Source organism: Castor canadensis, chromosome 7, assembly GCF_047511655.1.
Source record: "Castor canadensis chromosome 7, mCasCan1.hap1v2, whole genome shotgun sequence".
NCBI lineage: Eukaryota > Metazoa > Chordata > Mammalia > Rodentia > Castoridae > Castor > Castor canadensis.
Window position 1 is genome coordinate 99,033,378 of NC_133392.1, and position 13,847 is coordinate 99,047,224.

A 13,847-nucleotide genomic window follows, 5' to 3' on the forward strand; every position below is an offset into this window, starting at 1 on the left:
AAATGCTTGTGGGATAAATAAATGAAGTGCTGATTGCCACGGTATGTGAGCTTGATTTCTTAGAACTGACTGAACAAAGTGCTTAGAACATGACAGCTGGTATATATGAAACACCAGGCATGTGTTCACAGTGGAGCAGGAGCACTTTGAGTGACAAGAGTTTCACAGACACATAAAAATGGGCCTCCTCTCTGGCCAGAGTTTATTACTTCTGTCTCTGATTTCTGCTACCTTAAAAAGGAGCAAACCTATATTAATGACCCCTCTGATTGGAAGGAAATTTTGGAGCCTATATTTCATTCAGGGCCATGCTACTTGAGTTTCTAGAACACCTAGCATGGTTTTCTTTTTGAGGTTATTGGAAAAAGAGTGAGCGAATAGCAACACTTGCCAGACAGTTAAGTGAGCATGCAGTAGTCAGTAAGAGCAATCAGCTTGCTCACATCTGTAGTCCCAGCTACTCAGGAGGCAGAAATCAGGAGGATGGTGGTTTGAAGCCAGTCTGGGCAAATAGTTTGTGAGAATGTATCTTGAAAATACTCAACACAATAAAAGGCTGGTGGAGTGGCTCAAGTGGTAGAGTACCTGCCTAGCAAGTCTGGGGCCTTAAGTTCAAATCCTAGTACTACCAAAAAAAAGAAAAAGAAAAAAATAGGAATCAACAAATGGATAAAACAAAATAAATAATCTTTGCAACCACAGTGTGATATTATCATGATGAATAAGCATAATAGTGCTTCACCTCTATCTGCTATCATAAGAAGCTTCTAAAAATAACTGCCATGTTAGATTAAGGGTGCTGCATTCCATAAGGCAAGCAATGTGGTTTCCCTGCATTTCTTCCACTTAGGAGCTGAGCCCTGGGAATCAACAGAAGTGACCCATAACTTGCAGTTTTGTAGGTTCCTGCTAACTATTGGATCACTTCCACAGTCCCTGTGGACTGCTGTCCATCTCCAGCTCAGCCAGCCATTGTAGTGATGCTTAGTGATGAAGACAGATAAGGAAAAAGAGGCTGAGGAGAGAACTAAAAGCAAGACGCAAAGCCAGGCACTTATTAAGATTTTTTTTCTGGAAAAATAGAAATAGTTTGCTTTTCTTTTTAACTACAAATATTTGTACATATGTACCATCAAATGATTTCAGGAAATACAGAATGCCATAACCAAGAAAAGAGAAATCATGCATAACTCCACCACCCACGGTGCTGACTATCCTTTTGGACTTTAAAATATATTGAATACATGTCCACATTGCAAAATAAAATAAAAAGGAAAACCTGCAATAGGAGTGGGGATAAAATCTCTTTGTTCCTCTTACAGTAAAACAAACTCAACCAATTTACCAAACAAACAAACAAAAAACTTAAGGAAATCAAAACAAGAATAAACTCTAACAAGAATGACAAACATCACCAGAAATCTAAAAGCTACACAGGACAGAGAAAGCTTTCAGAGCAAGAAAGAAAAGATAGTAATCAAGTCAGTCTGTCTCTAAGAATGGCAGCACTGAAAAGCTGTAAGTGGCAGAGGCAAGAGCTCCGAGAAAGAACAAAGAGGTACAGAGGGACCAGAGTGAGCAGGTACCAGAGAGAAGGAGGAGAGAAAAGACAGCACAAGAGGTGGAAGCAGGAGGGATGGCAGAAGGTCTCCTCCACAAGAAGAAAAGCAACATAATGAGAAGGAAGATGACCCCATATGTTACCCTTGAGGATCAGCTGCAGAAGTGTGGGAGCTGCAGGATCCCTTTTAAAAAATTGTTCTCATTGAACAATAAAAGCATTTTGATAGTACAAATGAAGGGAAAAACTTCAGTTATATTCAATACCCATAATTCAAAAAAAGATACATTTTTCAGCATTATAAAAGAAAAAAATTGTTGAGGGCAACTTAGCTACATATTTCAGCTAGAATTTTTCATTATATAAAAGAAAAGATTTCTTACCTAAAGAAGTTGAAAATTCATGTCCACACAAAAATCTGCACAGGGAAGTTTATTCATAGTGTACAAAACTTGGAAGCAATCATAATACCCTTCAGTAGGTGAGTGGATCAATCAACTGGTATAGACAATGGAATATTGTTCAGCACTACAAACAAATGAGCTATCAAGACATGAAAAGATGTAGAGGAAGCTTAAGTGCATATTACTAAGTGAAAGATGGCAATCTGAGAAGCTTGCATATTGTATGATTCCAAATTACATGACACACTAAAAAAGGCAAAAACGATAGAAACAGTAAAAAGATCAGGAAGGAGTTACTGAGGATGAATAGGCTGAACACAGAGGAATTTTAAAGTAGTGAAAATACTCTCTATGGCACTAGAATGGTAGATACTGTTATTATATAAATACAAATGTCCAAACCCATACAATGAACAACACAAGTAAGCCCTAATGTAAAAAAAGGACTTTTGGAGATCATGACATGTTAACATAGATTCATCAATTGTAATAATATATGTACCCATCTGACAAGGGTTTGTAGATAGGGTGGGAGGATGTAGGTGTGTTGTGGCAGGGAGTAATGCAATTTTTCTGTTCCTTCTTCTGGATTTCACTGTTAGCTTTAAATGGCTGTTTAAAAAAAGTCTTAAAAAAAAACAAACAACTTCCAATAAATAAATAATGAATAAATAAATAAATAAATAAGATATTTTAAAAGGGACTCAGCTTCTTATCCTATTCCTATATCCTGTTTAATTTGTAGCTCTTACTACATAGATGAGAACACGCAGCATGCAAGAGATTTCTGGGAAAAACTGATTTGATGGGAAATTATGCAGGGTGTGTGTGTGTGTATGTGTGTGTGAGAGAGAGAGAGGTAGGGGTGAGAGAGACAAAGACAGAAACAGAGACAAAGAGAAGAGGGAGAATTTGTGATGGATTTGTCTCTATGAAATAAAGAGTTTCATGGTACTGGGGACATGGTTCAGGTGTAGAGCACTTGCTTAGCAAGCATAAGGCTCCAAGTTCAAATGCTGGTACCTGGCAATACTCATCAAAATCCCAATGACACTCATCACAGAGATTGAAAAATTGACACTGAAGTTCATTTGGAAATACAAGAGGCAAATGGCCAAGGCAATACTCAGCAAAAAGAACAATGCTGAAGGTATCACAATACCCAACTTCAAACTATATTACAAAGCAATAGCAATAAAAACAACATGGTACTGGCACAAAAACAGACATGAAGATCAGTGGAACAGAACAGAGGACCTGGATATGAATCCACACAACTATACCCACCTCATTTTTGACAAGGTGCCAAAAGCATATGATGGAGAAAAGGCAGCCTCTTCAACAAATGTTGCTGGGAAAAGTGGTTATCCATCTGCAAGAAACTGATACTAGTTGATACTACCTATAGTTTACCATGCTATAGTAGTATCAACTCAAAATGGATCAAGGTTCTTAATATCAGACCCGAAACTCTAAAGTTAGTACAGGAAAGAGCAGGGAGTACTCTGGAAGCAATAGGTATAGGCCAGGACTTCCTCGATAGAACCCCAGCAGCTCAGCAACTAAGAGAAAGGATGGACATCTTTCCAGGCCACAACTAAGAGAAAGGATGGCATCTTTCCAGGCCACAGTCCCTATGGCCTAATTCCTCCCACGCACAGGAAATCAATGTGAGTCAATGCCCAATGGGACGTCATAAAATTAAAAAGTTTCTGCACAACAAAAGAAATGGTCTCTAAACTGAAGAGACCACCCACAGACTGAGAGAAAATATTTGCCAGCTATACATTAGACAAAGGACTGATAACCAGAATATACAGGAAACTTAAACAGGAAACTCCCAAAATCAATGAACCAATAAAGAAATGGGCAACTAAACTAAACAGAACTTTCTCAAAAGAAGAAATTCAAATGGCCAGAAAACACATGAAAAAATGCTCACCATCTCTAGCCATAAAGGAAATGCAAATCAAAACCACACTAAGATTCCACCTCACCCCTATTAGAATAGCCATCATCAAAAACACCACCAACAACAGGTGTTGGTGAGGATGTGGGGAAAAAGGAACCTTCATACACTGTTGGTGGGAATGCAAGATAGTGCAACCACTCTAGAAAACAATATGGAGGCTTCTTAAAAATCTAAACATAGATCTTCCATATGATCCATCAATTCCACTCCTGGGGATATATCCAAAGGAATGCGACACAGGTTACTCCAGAGGCACCTGGACATCCATGCTTATTGCAGCACTATTCACAATAGCCAAGTTATGGAAACAGCCAAGATGCCCCACTGCTGACGAATGGATTAAGAAAATGTGGTATCTATGCACAATGGAATTTTACTCAGCCATGAAGAAGAATGAAATCTTATCATTCTCAAGTAAATGGATGGAACTGGAGAACATCATTCTGAGCAAGGTTAGCCAGGCTCAGAAGACCAAAAATCATATGTTCTCCCTCGTATGTGGACTTTAGATCTAGAGCAAAGGCAGTAATGTTGTTGGACTTGGGTCACAAGCTGAGGGGAGAGCACATATGGGAGGTATGGGGATAGGTAGGAAACCCAAAACATGAAAGTGTTTGATGTCCCAAAGGCAGAGTAACTAATATAGAAACCTTAAAGCAACCGAGGTCAATATGGGAAGGTGACCAGGAACTAGTGAAAAGGTCAGATAAAGATGAATCAATTTGGGTTGTAACACACTTGTTCATGGAAGCAATGCTAGGAATCTCTCTGTATAGCTATCCTTATCTCAACTGGCAAAAACACTTTGTCTTTCTTATTATTGCTTATGTCTTCTCTTCAACAAAATTGGAGAAAAGGGCAGAACAGGTTCTGCCTGGAAGCAAGGAGGGGTAGGGGGAGAGGGAGGGGGTAAGGGGTAAGGGGGAGAAATGGACCAAACAATGTATACACATATAAATAAATGAATAAAAAAATTTTATTGTAAAAAAATGCTAGTACCTGAAGTAAACAAAATAAATAAATACATACATATGTAAAATAAGCTATAAAAATTCAGGGGGAATTGTCTTGAATTTTATTTATTTTCAGCCAAAATGTAATTTCCAATTTAGTTGGATCCACCTAGAACACTATTTTTAAAAAATCATTGTATTTTGATTCTGGATCTCATCACCCATTTTAAAGTAGAAGAAATAATGCCTGAGATGGTGGGAAGTTACCTGCCCACGCTTATCCAATTAGTAAGTAGCAAGGTGGAGGCAAGCACTCAGTGTAAACCTGCTTTTATTTCTGGGGTTCACTATGAACATTGCTTACAGATGGCCCAGCACCTGCTCAAAACTAAAATCAAGCAATTTAAGGGCCCTATTAGAATAAGAAATTGAGGCAGTTATCCATGGCAGAAGGGAATAGCCAGGGCTGTGATGTTGATCCCTGCTGTCTGTCTTCTCCTAAACACTTGCTGTTAAATAGGTACTTCCCTCAGGGGAAAATCTTTGAGTTCAGGGCAGAGTGGATGGCCCTTGATTCTGCCACAAGGTTTTACAAGACTCCTGTAAGAAAGAATCTCAGAAAACATTGCTTCTAAGCATAAAATCAGCTTCGGGCAGATTTCAGGAGTTGCAAGAAGGCTTTTGAGTACTGCTTCCAAAGTGTTTACAAAATTGACATTCTCATCAACAAATATTTGTGGAGGATCCAATATACACCAGATACTCTGCAAGTCAGCCATTGGGGCTAACAGTCTTGTCAATCTTGTTGGGCAGCCAGAATTATACATAAAAGATAGGCAGTCAAAGCAGTCTATACAAGGAGCAAGATACAGGGCAGGAAAACAAGTGCTTGAGGAAGGCGAGATAAATGGGGCTATTAGAGATAGCTGCGTGAAAGAGTTGAGTCTTGAGCTGTACTATAAAAGATTAATATGACAAGAGTATAAAAGAAAGGACATCTCAGCTGAGGAAATGGAGCCTTCAAAGATGCAAGGCATAGAATGTGCACTGGGGATTAATGAGCAGACATATTTGGTTTGGCTAGACTATTTGTAGGGACTAGCAGGTCACAAACTTACAGAAAAGGTTGGACAAAATTCTCAGAAAGATAAGGATGCCAAGTGAAAGCTATTACAAGCAAAGAAAAGCCATCAAAGTTTGTGGGTAGGTAAATGAAATGAAAAGTGATTTAGGAAAATTAATCTAGTGAGTGTACAAAATGTAGATTGAAGGATATAAAATGAGAAATGAGAAATGATGGGGAACATTATAATAGTCTAGGTGTGGGATGATAAGACCCCTGAAGTAGAAATAAGGCTATAATCAAAGAAAATTATGAGATAAGAGGTGGTACACCATCAGATTTTGATTTGGAAAGATGAGCAAATTTAGACAGATTATGTTTCACATAGAAAATGTCTAACAGACAATCTAGTTGAAAAGACCAGTGCTTAACAGTGGTATCAGAGATGGAGATAATATGTAACAGAGTTGGTTGATCCTAGGGGAGTGAATGAGTTCTACTGGGAAGGAATGTTCCAATTGTGATAAATATATAAAGAAAACAGAAGTACAACAATGGTCAGTGTTGTGGCGTCTTAGAATGATGGCAGCCAACTTCTACCTGGATTTTCTTGAATAATCTGGTTCCTGATATTTCCTGATGACCCAAGACTAATGATGCTTGTGGTCAAGGGTCATCCCAGCGACAGAAAGAAGCTCCATAGTCTACCATTCCGAAAGCAACATTTGTGCTGTCAGAAACCCTTGTGACTTTGCCAATGCCTTCCAGGTTCAAGTCTTAAACTTCTATTTTAGGAAAGATACCAATCCCATATGCAGGGTCTCTATGATGTTTTCCATATCATTAGCTAATGATTTTTTTTAAAGGTGGGAAAATAAAGTGATTAAATATACAACAAAATGTTAGTGAAGAAAGTTTGACAGTAGCTTGGAATTATTCTTGTGATATTATAATGGGTACAATCATAATAATGTTTAATAATGTTTAGTAATGCTTACCATGTGCCAGACTCTGGCTATGAAATTTATATTTATTTTAATTCTAACAAAAATGCAAAAGGCAGATTTAAATTTTATCCTTATTACACACACATGAAAACTAAGAATTTACACCTTGTCTAGATCACATAAAATCTGGTGGACAGTTGTGCACTATAATCTGCAGAAAGGAACCAAGATCTCCTTGATCTGTCACTAACCCAAATTTGGGTAAACTTCCTCTAACCTGAGAATTCAGTATGACAGTTTAGTGTTAAAAATAAAACACAAATGAATCTATTGCACACAAACATACATACATACACACAAATTTGTGTGAGGGAAAAGGCTAATGAATATTTTAAATATATCATTGACAAAATCTAAGAAACTTACAGTAAGAACACACATTTCTAGTTCTAGAACTGAAACTTATATTTCAGCCCCCTCACAGCTCCAGTACAGTTGTTCATAGGATTGATGGTCATATTTCAAAACTCATATTAGAGATAGGTCTCACAGTCAGGCATGGTGGCACACAACAGCTACTTGGGAGGCAGAGGCAGGAGGATCATGAGTTTGAGGCCAGCCTGGATGTCAGCAATACATTCTATCTCCAAAACAAAATAAAAACAAAAAGGCTGAGGAAATGACTCAAGAGGTACAGTACTTTGCCTAGCAAGTATGAGGCCCTGGTTTCAATTTCAATCCCTAGTACCACCAAAAAAAGAAAAAAGAAAAGAAAAATAGAGACAGAAAGGCCTTGGCATCACTAATGTCTACACACACACTATTTCAAGCAAAATATTGCCCACTTACAAGAAGTGCAGAAATGTTGTTATGCTTAATTAGATATAATTGTCACACTTTCATTAGCTATTAACATTAGATAAAGATAAACTAATGCATAATGAATTCTTTCATTGTCACATAATTGTGATTTTAATGATTTTATTATGACCATTATAATACCGTGCATATTTTCAATTTTCCCATTAGTGGGCAATTATTTATAAGGTTTTCCATTACAATCTGTCCATAGAGACTAAGTTATTAATCCTATAGTGCTGATCATAGTGTCAAAATCAATATCATGGCTATGGGGAGAATTGCAAAGTGACATGGAAAGAACAACAAAGCTACAACCAGGAAGCAGTGAATTCTGCACACACCTGAGGACATTTCAAGATGGAGAAAATAATAAGACATTAATATTCTTATGAGAAGTTCTAGTTTACAAGATTTCCTCAAGTATGTTTTTCTGATATTTTATGGCCTTAAGTCCCTAACTATTTCCTAAGACAGTTTCCATGGTATAAAATATTCAATAGCTTAAGCTTTGAAAAATGTCTTAAACAGTTTTCACCATGCAGAGAATTAAATTAAAATCCCACAAAGCCATTTCTGGGAAAGTTTTTGAATTGTTCAATTTCAAGGTTGTATGTCAAGAAGCAAAGTCCTGATGAACTATATAATTCATCCCCAAAGATGATAGAGTGGAGAAAATTCATTAGAACAAAGGCCAAGTGCAATGAGACTGGACAGGGATTATTTCCTTTCCTTTCCTTCCTTCCTTCTTTACTCCCTTCTTTTCTTCCTTCCTCTCTTCCTTTCTTCCCTCTTTTTTAAAGATCCTCCACCACCAAGTCCCCCGTTTCTTTACTGAGATCTCTGTTCCACTAAAGGGACCATGAAGTTGGCAATGGATTCCTAAGCTATGAGTGAAATGCATTTATTTACCCAATATAAGATCTTATTGAGACATCTGCTTTTTTTATTTTTGGCTACAGCTATATCATCACTTGAATGTGGTTCCTCCAGTTATCAGAGTCTCTGATGGCAGTTATATTTATCTCAAATTTATAAAAGTAGAGAAATGACTTAAATGATACTTGAAAATACAGTTTTCTACAGATTGTATCTTTCAAAGTATAAAGTGTAAAGTGGTAAAATTGTCCAAAGGAATACTGAAGGAAAAATGCTGGAACAATAGAGTAACAGAGATTTCTATGCTCTGATCCAACCCTAAGAGTTCTTGACTAATGTTACCTCTTATATTGTTGATGTAACCATCTGGAACAGCCACGTATCATCCATTCAACAAATGGACAGTGACTGACACCTATGTGCCACGTGCTCCTTGAGGGGGCAGAGACATAGCACTGTGCACGTGAAGTCCTGCTCTCATTGTGCTTACCGTTTAGTGGGGAATATTGACAAAAGCAAACCCTAATATGCCAGGCCAAAATAAGTGACATAAGAAAAACGGACATTGGTAAACAGGTTGAGGGGGTGGTGTGGTGGAGGGCCTTGTCAAGGAAGGGTTCCCTGATAAGATAACAATTGATTCAAGATCTAAAAGAAATGAAAGAAAAAAATTATGTAACTATCTGGAGGGACTCCAGAAATACTGAGTTATAGAATATATGCTTTTCAAAATAGGAAGAGGATTCATCTTCTACATTATCATAAGCTTTACTTAAGCTAACATATTTATGAGCTCATATTCTGGGCAGACTCCAAGTTTGTAGGAACAGTACATGGTTTTGATTCCTTAACAGGTCTGTGGGGGATGCAGGTGAAATCTCTAGTCCATTGATTATCTCACACTGAGGTAAAGCCTGGATTTTGGCACCATATTTTTTTTCTGCCCCAAGAACACATCTTGGTTTGCTGCACATCCTTGTGGTCAACATATTTTTAGTTTACTCTGGGATTTGTTCTGTCTTTGCAGGTTTTCTCAGCTACTTATATTTCCTTCTTACTGTCATCCTGATGAGCATGATTTATAAATATTAAAAAAAGGAGGTGAGACCAGATGCAAAGGACCTGCCAACACATGCCAGAACCTCCAGTGAGTTCCCAGTAAAGCTAGAGAATATGTTTCAAATATCAATGGATTCCTCTAGGACAATGTCTGGCACCTACTTAGAACCCAGGGAGTTATGTGCTCAAAGAATGCTCGCAAAGGACTTGAAGGAAGCTACATTTCTGTGCTGCCTATCTTAAGCCAAAATAAAAACTTCCCCTAAACAGAAGTGCTTAGTGTGGGTATATGTGGGTGCAGCAAATGGGCGTTATGTTAGTAAACAGGATGTTTTCTATCTTCCATGAGAAAGCATGGCAGCTGCTAGCTAAGCTCCTAATGGGAAGCTGCTAGTTTTATATTCTTGAAAGTCCCATTTGCATAGACCCTTTATAGAAGGCAAACTTTAGAAATGGAAGCAGTATCTGATCACCAAATCTCACTTGTGCTAGAAAGTTCCGCCTATGGTTTGTGATTTTTGGAAATGTGGATGTGCTGACAACAAAATTAACTTCTCCAAAGAGCTGAGAATTGCCTACTCTCATCATCCAGTTCACTATAATTTATATGACTTGACGAAATTAGACTGTTATTTTCATCGGGGTGATCTTTAAAATCATAAAATGATGTGTATTTTGGGAATGCCTAATTAACTCTCCTTAGTTCCACTGAGGCTTCAGCTATGACTATAAGCATTGCAAATATCACAGAGGTGTTCACATTTAGCTTTAGTAACCACAGAGAGACATTCCAAGGACTCAAAGAAAAAATGTCTATAGAAATCAGGCAGTGACATCAATTCAAATCAAATAGTGAGTCTACAGGATAAAATCAAGTATATACTCCTTTGACAAAATGTGTCTTGCATCATATAGCAAAACATAAATTTATAGTTGAAGCCAATATTAATAATCAAAACAGCAGGATTACAGAGAGACACAGACAAAGTCCATCTCTATTCACACTTTTATCCCAAACATTAACTAATATTGATTAAGCTATTTGACACAAAAGTTGCTTTAACATGTAATCAGCATCTGAAGTGAGAGCCATTTCCTAGACAATTGCCAGCACCTTGTGTCACACTTGTAAATAATGGGCTACTCCTATTGAGCGCCATCTGCTTAATAGAGAAAAATGTTCATCTTAATTAGGAAATTCTTCTTATTATTTAATATTAATGAACACCCACAATGTGCTTGGCAGCAAAGACATCAGAAACACACTCTCTGCCCACTAAGAACCCACCTGCTAAGGAAGTAAGATGAGCCAGTTTTATAGTCATTTCTGTTTTTATCAGATTTTATGTATTCCTTTCCAGATGATGGGGTTGCAAATGGTTCTCTTTTGGAAGGGTCTTCTCTCCTTATTAAAGTGGGATGGTAAGCTATCACATGCATTATGATGAAGACAAAGAGAAGATAAAGGGCAAATTAATCACAATTGCCAAGAAGCACAAGTGAAATTTGTTCCATTGATGGAAGATGCACTTCTAAATAAAACCAACCATATGTGTTCTTGACTGAACACATACCAGACTGACTACAGAAACATACCAGAAATATGGAACAGGCAGTGGAAAAGTCACCTTGAAATAGCAACTATTCTGTGTTTTGTCTTTACCATCAGAACTTATGTGTCTCCACAATGATGCAATTATTCTTTGGGACACTTTTTAATTTAAATGATATGAACAACTTGCTTAATAAAGATTTAGTGGTTAAAGATCTACTTTCAACTCAAAAAATTAAGACAGTTTGTCAACCCTTCCTTGAAGCCCCAACTATATCCCCTTCCTTTTCTCCTCCCTCCAATCAATAAAAGGTCAGGAAATTTCACAAGTTCAATATTAAAACTGTGTAAAGAAGTGTTCATGGAGAAGAATAAATGGCCTATTAGCATCAGGAGTCTCATCTTATTTATCTGCCTATAATAGTGCCTGTGCATGAATTATCCAGCAGCAACTTAAATTCTAAATTCTCCTTTAGGTGAAAATTATAAATAAAAAGATAATATTCTTTTGCTCAAATTATTGAATATTCATATATGGCTTTTTTTCTCAGGTCCTGAATTCTATTCAGTTCTCTACTTCACACGGTTTCTATGTTTCTGGAAGGTTGCCCATCCATTTTCCCAGTGTCTCACTACATGTGTCAATTGTTTTCACACTTCTCATTAAATCGTATGCTTCCTTCATGCCACCTTCATCATAAGGAAAACATACAATTAATGAAAAAGACTGCTTGACTTTGTCTTATTACTATTTTTTTTGTCCTCAGGTTTTATTGTCGCTCATAAATTAGTAATGCAAACCCCAGAGCTGAAGCTCCAAGGGAATTGTCCCAGTTATTGGCTTGTAACATGATAAGTCAGAGAAGGGCAATAATATTCAATATCTTAAATTCATGGATATACTTCCTAGATAACCACCACACCTGATAATTCAGGCAAAGTAGAAATTACATAGTAGTGGAGGTCATACTGTGATGATAGCAGTTATCAAACAGTGTCAATTTGAACTTTAAATGAATATAACTTGAAAGAAATTCATGACAGAGGGAAAATGACTAGCTCATACATTGGCAGGGTAATAAATACCTAATGAGCAAAATTGAAAAGCAAATAGTAGGCTGAACATACACCCAAATGTTGATGCTTCACTCAAAAGTCAGAGAACAGAATGATTTGTCTCTCTATCTAGAATGATAAAGCATCGCTTCCTTATAAACTAATGAGCAGCACCATCTGGCATGACTACAGGGGAGCAAAAGCATAACAGAGTGAAGAAGAAAATGACAGAGCAGTAGTAGGATTTTCCCAGGAGGTTAAAATATTTCCCATCATTAAAAATATTATAGCAAAAATACTTCTAATGTTCACACTACAGCACACCAATGGTAAAAAGATCATAGGACCAAATGCTTCCAAAATAATTGAATGTGACTCCTGTTATCTCAGAATCCTTCTGTCTGTACCACAGTGGTTCCCAAAGTGTGGCCCTAGGACTAGCAGCAACAGCATTACTTGAAAGTTTGTTAGAAATGCAAAATTCTTGACCTCAGCCCAGAAAAACCAACTTGGAAACTCTAGGGTGCACCAAGAAATCAGTTCTCCATGTGATTCTGATGTAAGTTTATGTCTGAGAACCACTGTCTTACCAATCCTAATAAACGTTTTGCCGTCTCTACTGGATAACAAATAAATTAACCAATTTGGTAACTTATCTTTGAACAACCATTTATGGACAACTGCTCCATATACTCAAGATTAAAAATCATTCAGTTCACTTCCTTACATGAAATTATGTTCTCTTTGATTAAGAGACCTTCCATCCTTGCACCCTTTTGCAGAACAAATTGCTTTAAACTTGTAACTTGATTTACTGTTCCTAAAGTATGTGTTTTCTTTGCTTTTTCTTATTTATTTATTTTTGAGGTATGGAGTTGAACTCAGGGCCTACTCCTTGAGACACTCTACTAGCCCTTTTTGTATTAGTTATTTTCGAGATAGGGCCTTGTGAACTATTTGCCCAGGGCTGGCTTTGAACTGCAATCCTCCTGCTCTCTGCCCCCTGATTAACTAGGATTAAAGGCATGAACCACTGGTGCCCATCTATTTTCTGTTTTTTAAAAGCTACTTTGATAGATCCCCTAAGACAAGTTTTGCAATATTACCTGCATTTCTTATTTCTTTAATTGTTTTCCATTCCTAAGACATTCCTAAGACAATCATCTAATTTCATCTAATCATCTAGTACATACCGTGCACTATTTCAGGTTCCTCAGCTATGTATCAGTGAATAAACTAGACAATGATCCTTACCCTTAAGGAACTTATATACTAGTGGGAGAGACACACAGAAAGCAATAAACAATAATATAAACTAGTATATTGTATGGAATATTAGACGATAAACAATGCCGGGGGAAAAAGAAAGGTAGAACATAGTAAGGAGAATTGAGAATGCTGAGCTTATGAGCAAAGATTTTTATTTTAATTGGCATCATGGTAGACTTATTGAGTGGGTGACAAACAGCTAAGGCCTGAAGGAGGTAGTCATAAAATATATTGGGATGACAGTGTTCTGGCAGCTAACTAGAGCAAACGTCCT

General features: G+C 37.2%; 1 protein-coding gene across 3 annotated transcripts in view; it reads right to left on the minus strand.

Annotated features, from left to right (window-relative positions):
- The window catches only part of St6galnac3 (ST6 N-acetylgalactosaminide alpha-2,6-sialyltransferase 3), a 537,916-nt gene that overhangs the window by 189,963 nt on the left and 334,106 nt on the right, over window positions 1–13,847 (minus strand). The window contains exon 4 of one of the 3 annotated variants that reach the window (XM_074079739.1): window positions 10,975–11,123. The exons of the other annotated variants lie outside the window; for them this stretch is intronic. Within the exon in view, the coding sequence (XP_073935840.1) occupies window positions 11,033–11,123 (91 nt within the window). The 3' untranslated portion in view covers window positions 10,975–11,032. Of the gene's footprint in view, window positions 1–10,974; window positions 11,124–13,847 lie in introns of those variants that run through there. 3 annotated transcript variants of the gene reach the window in all.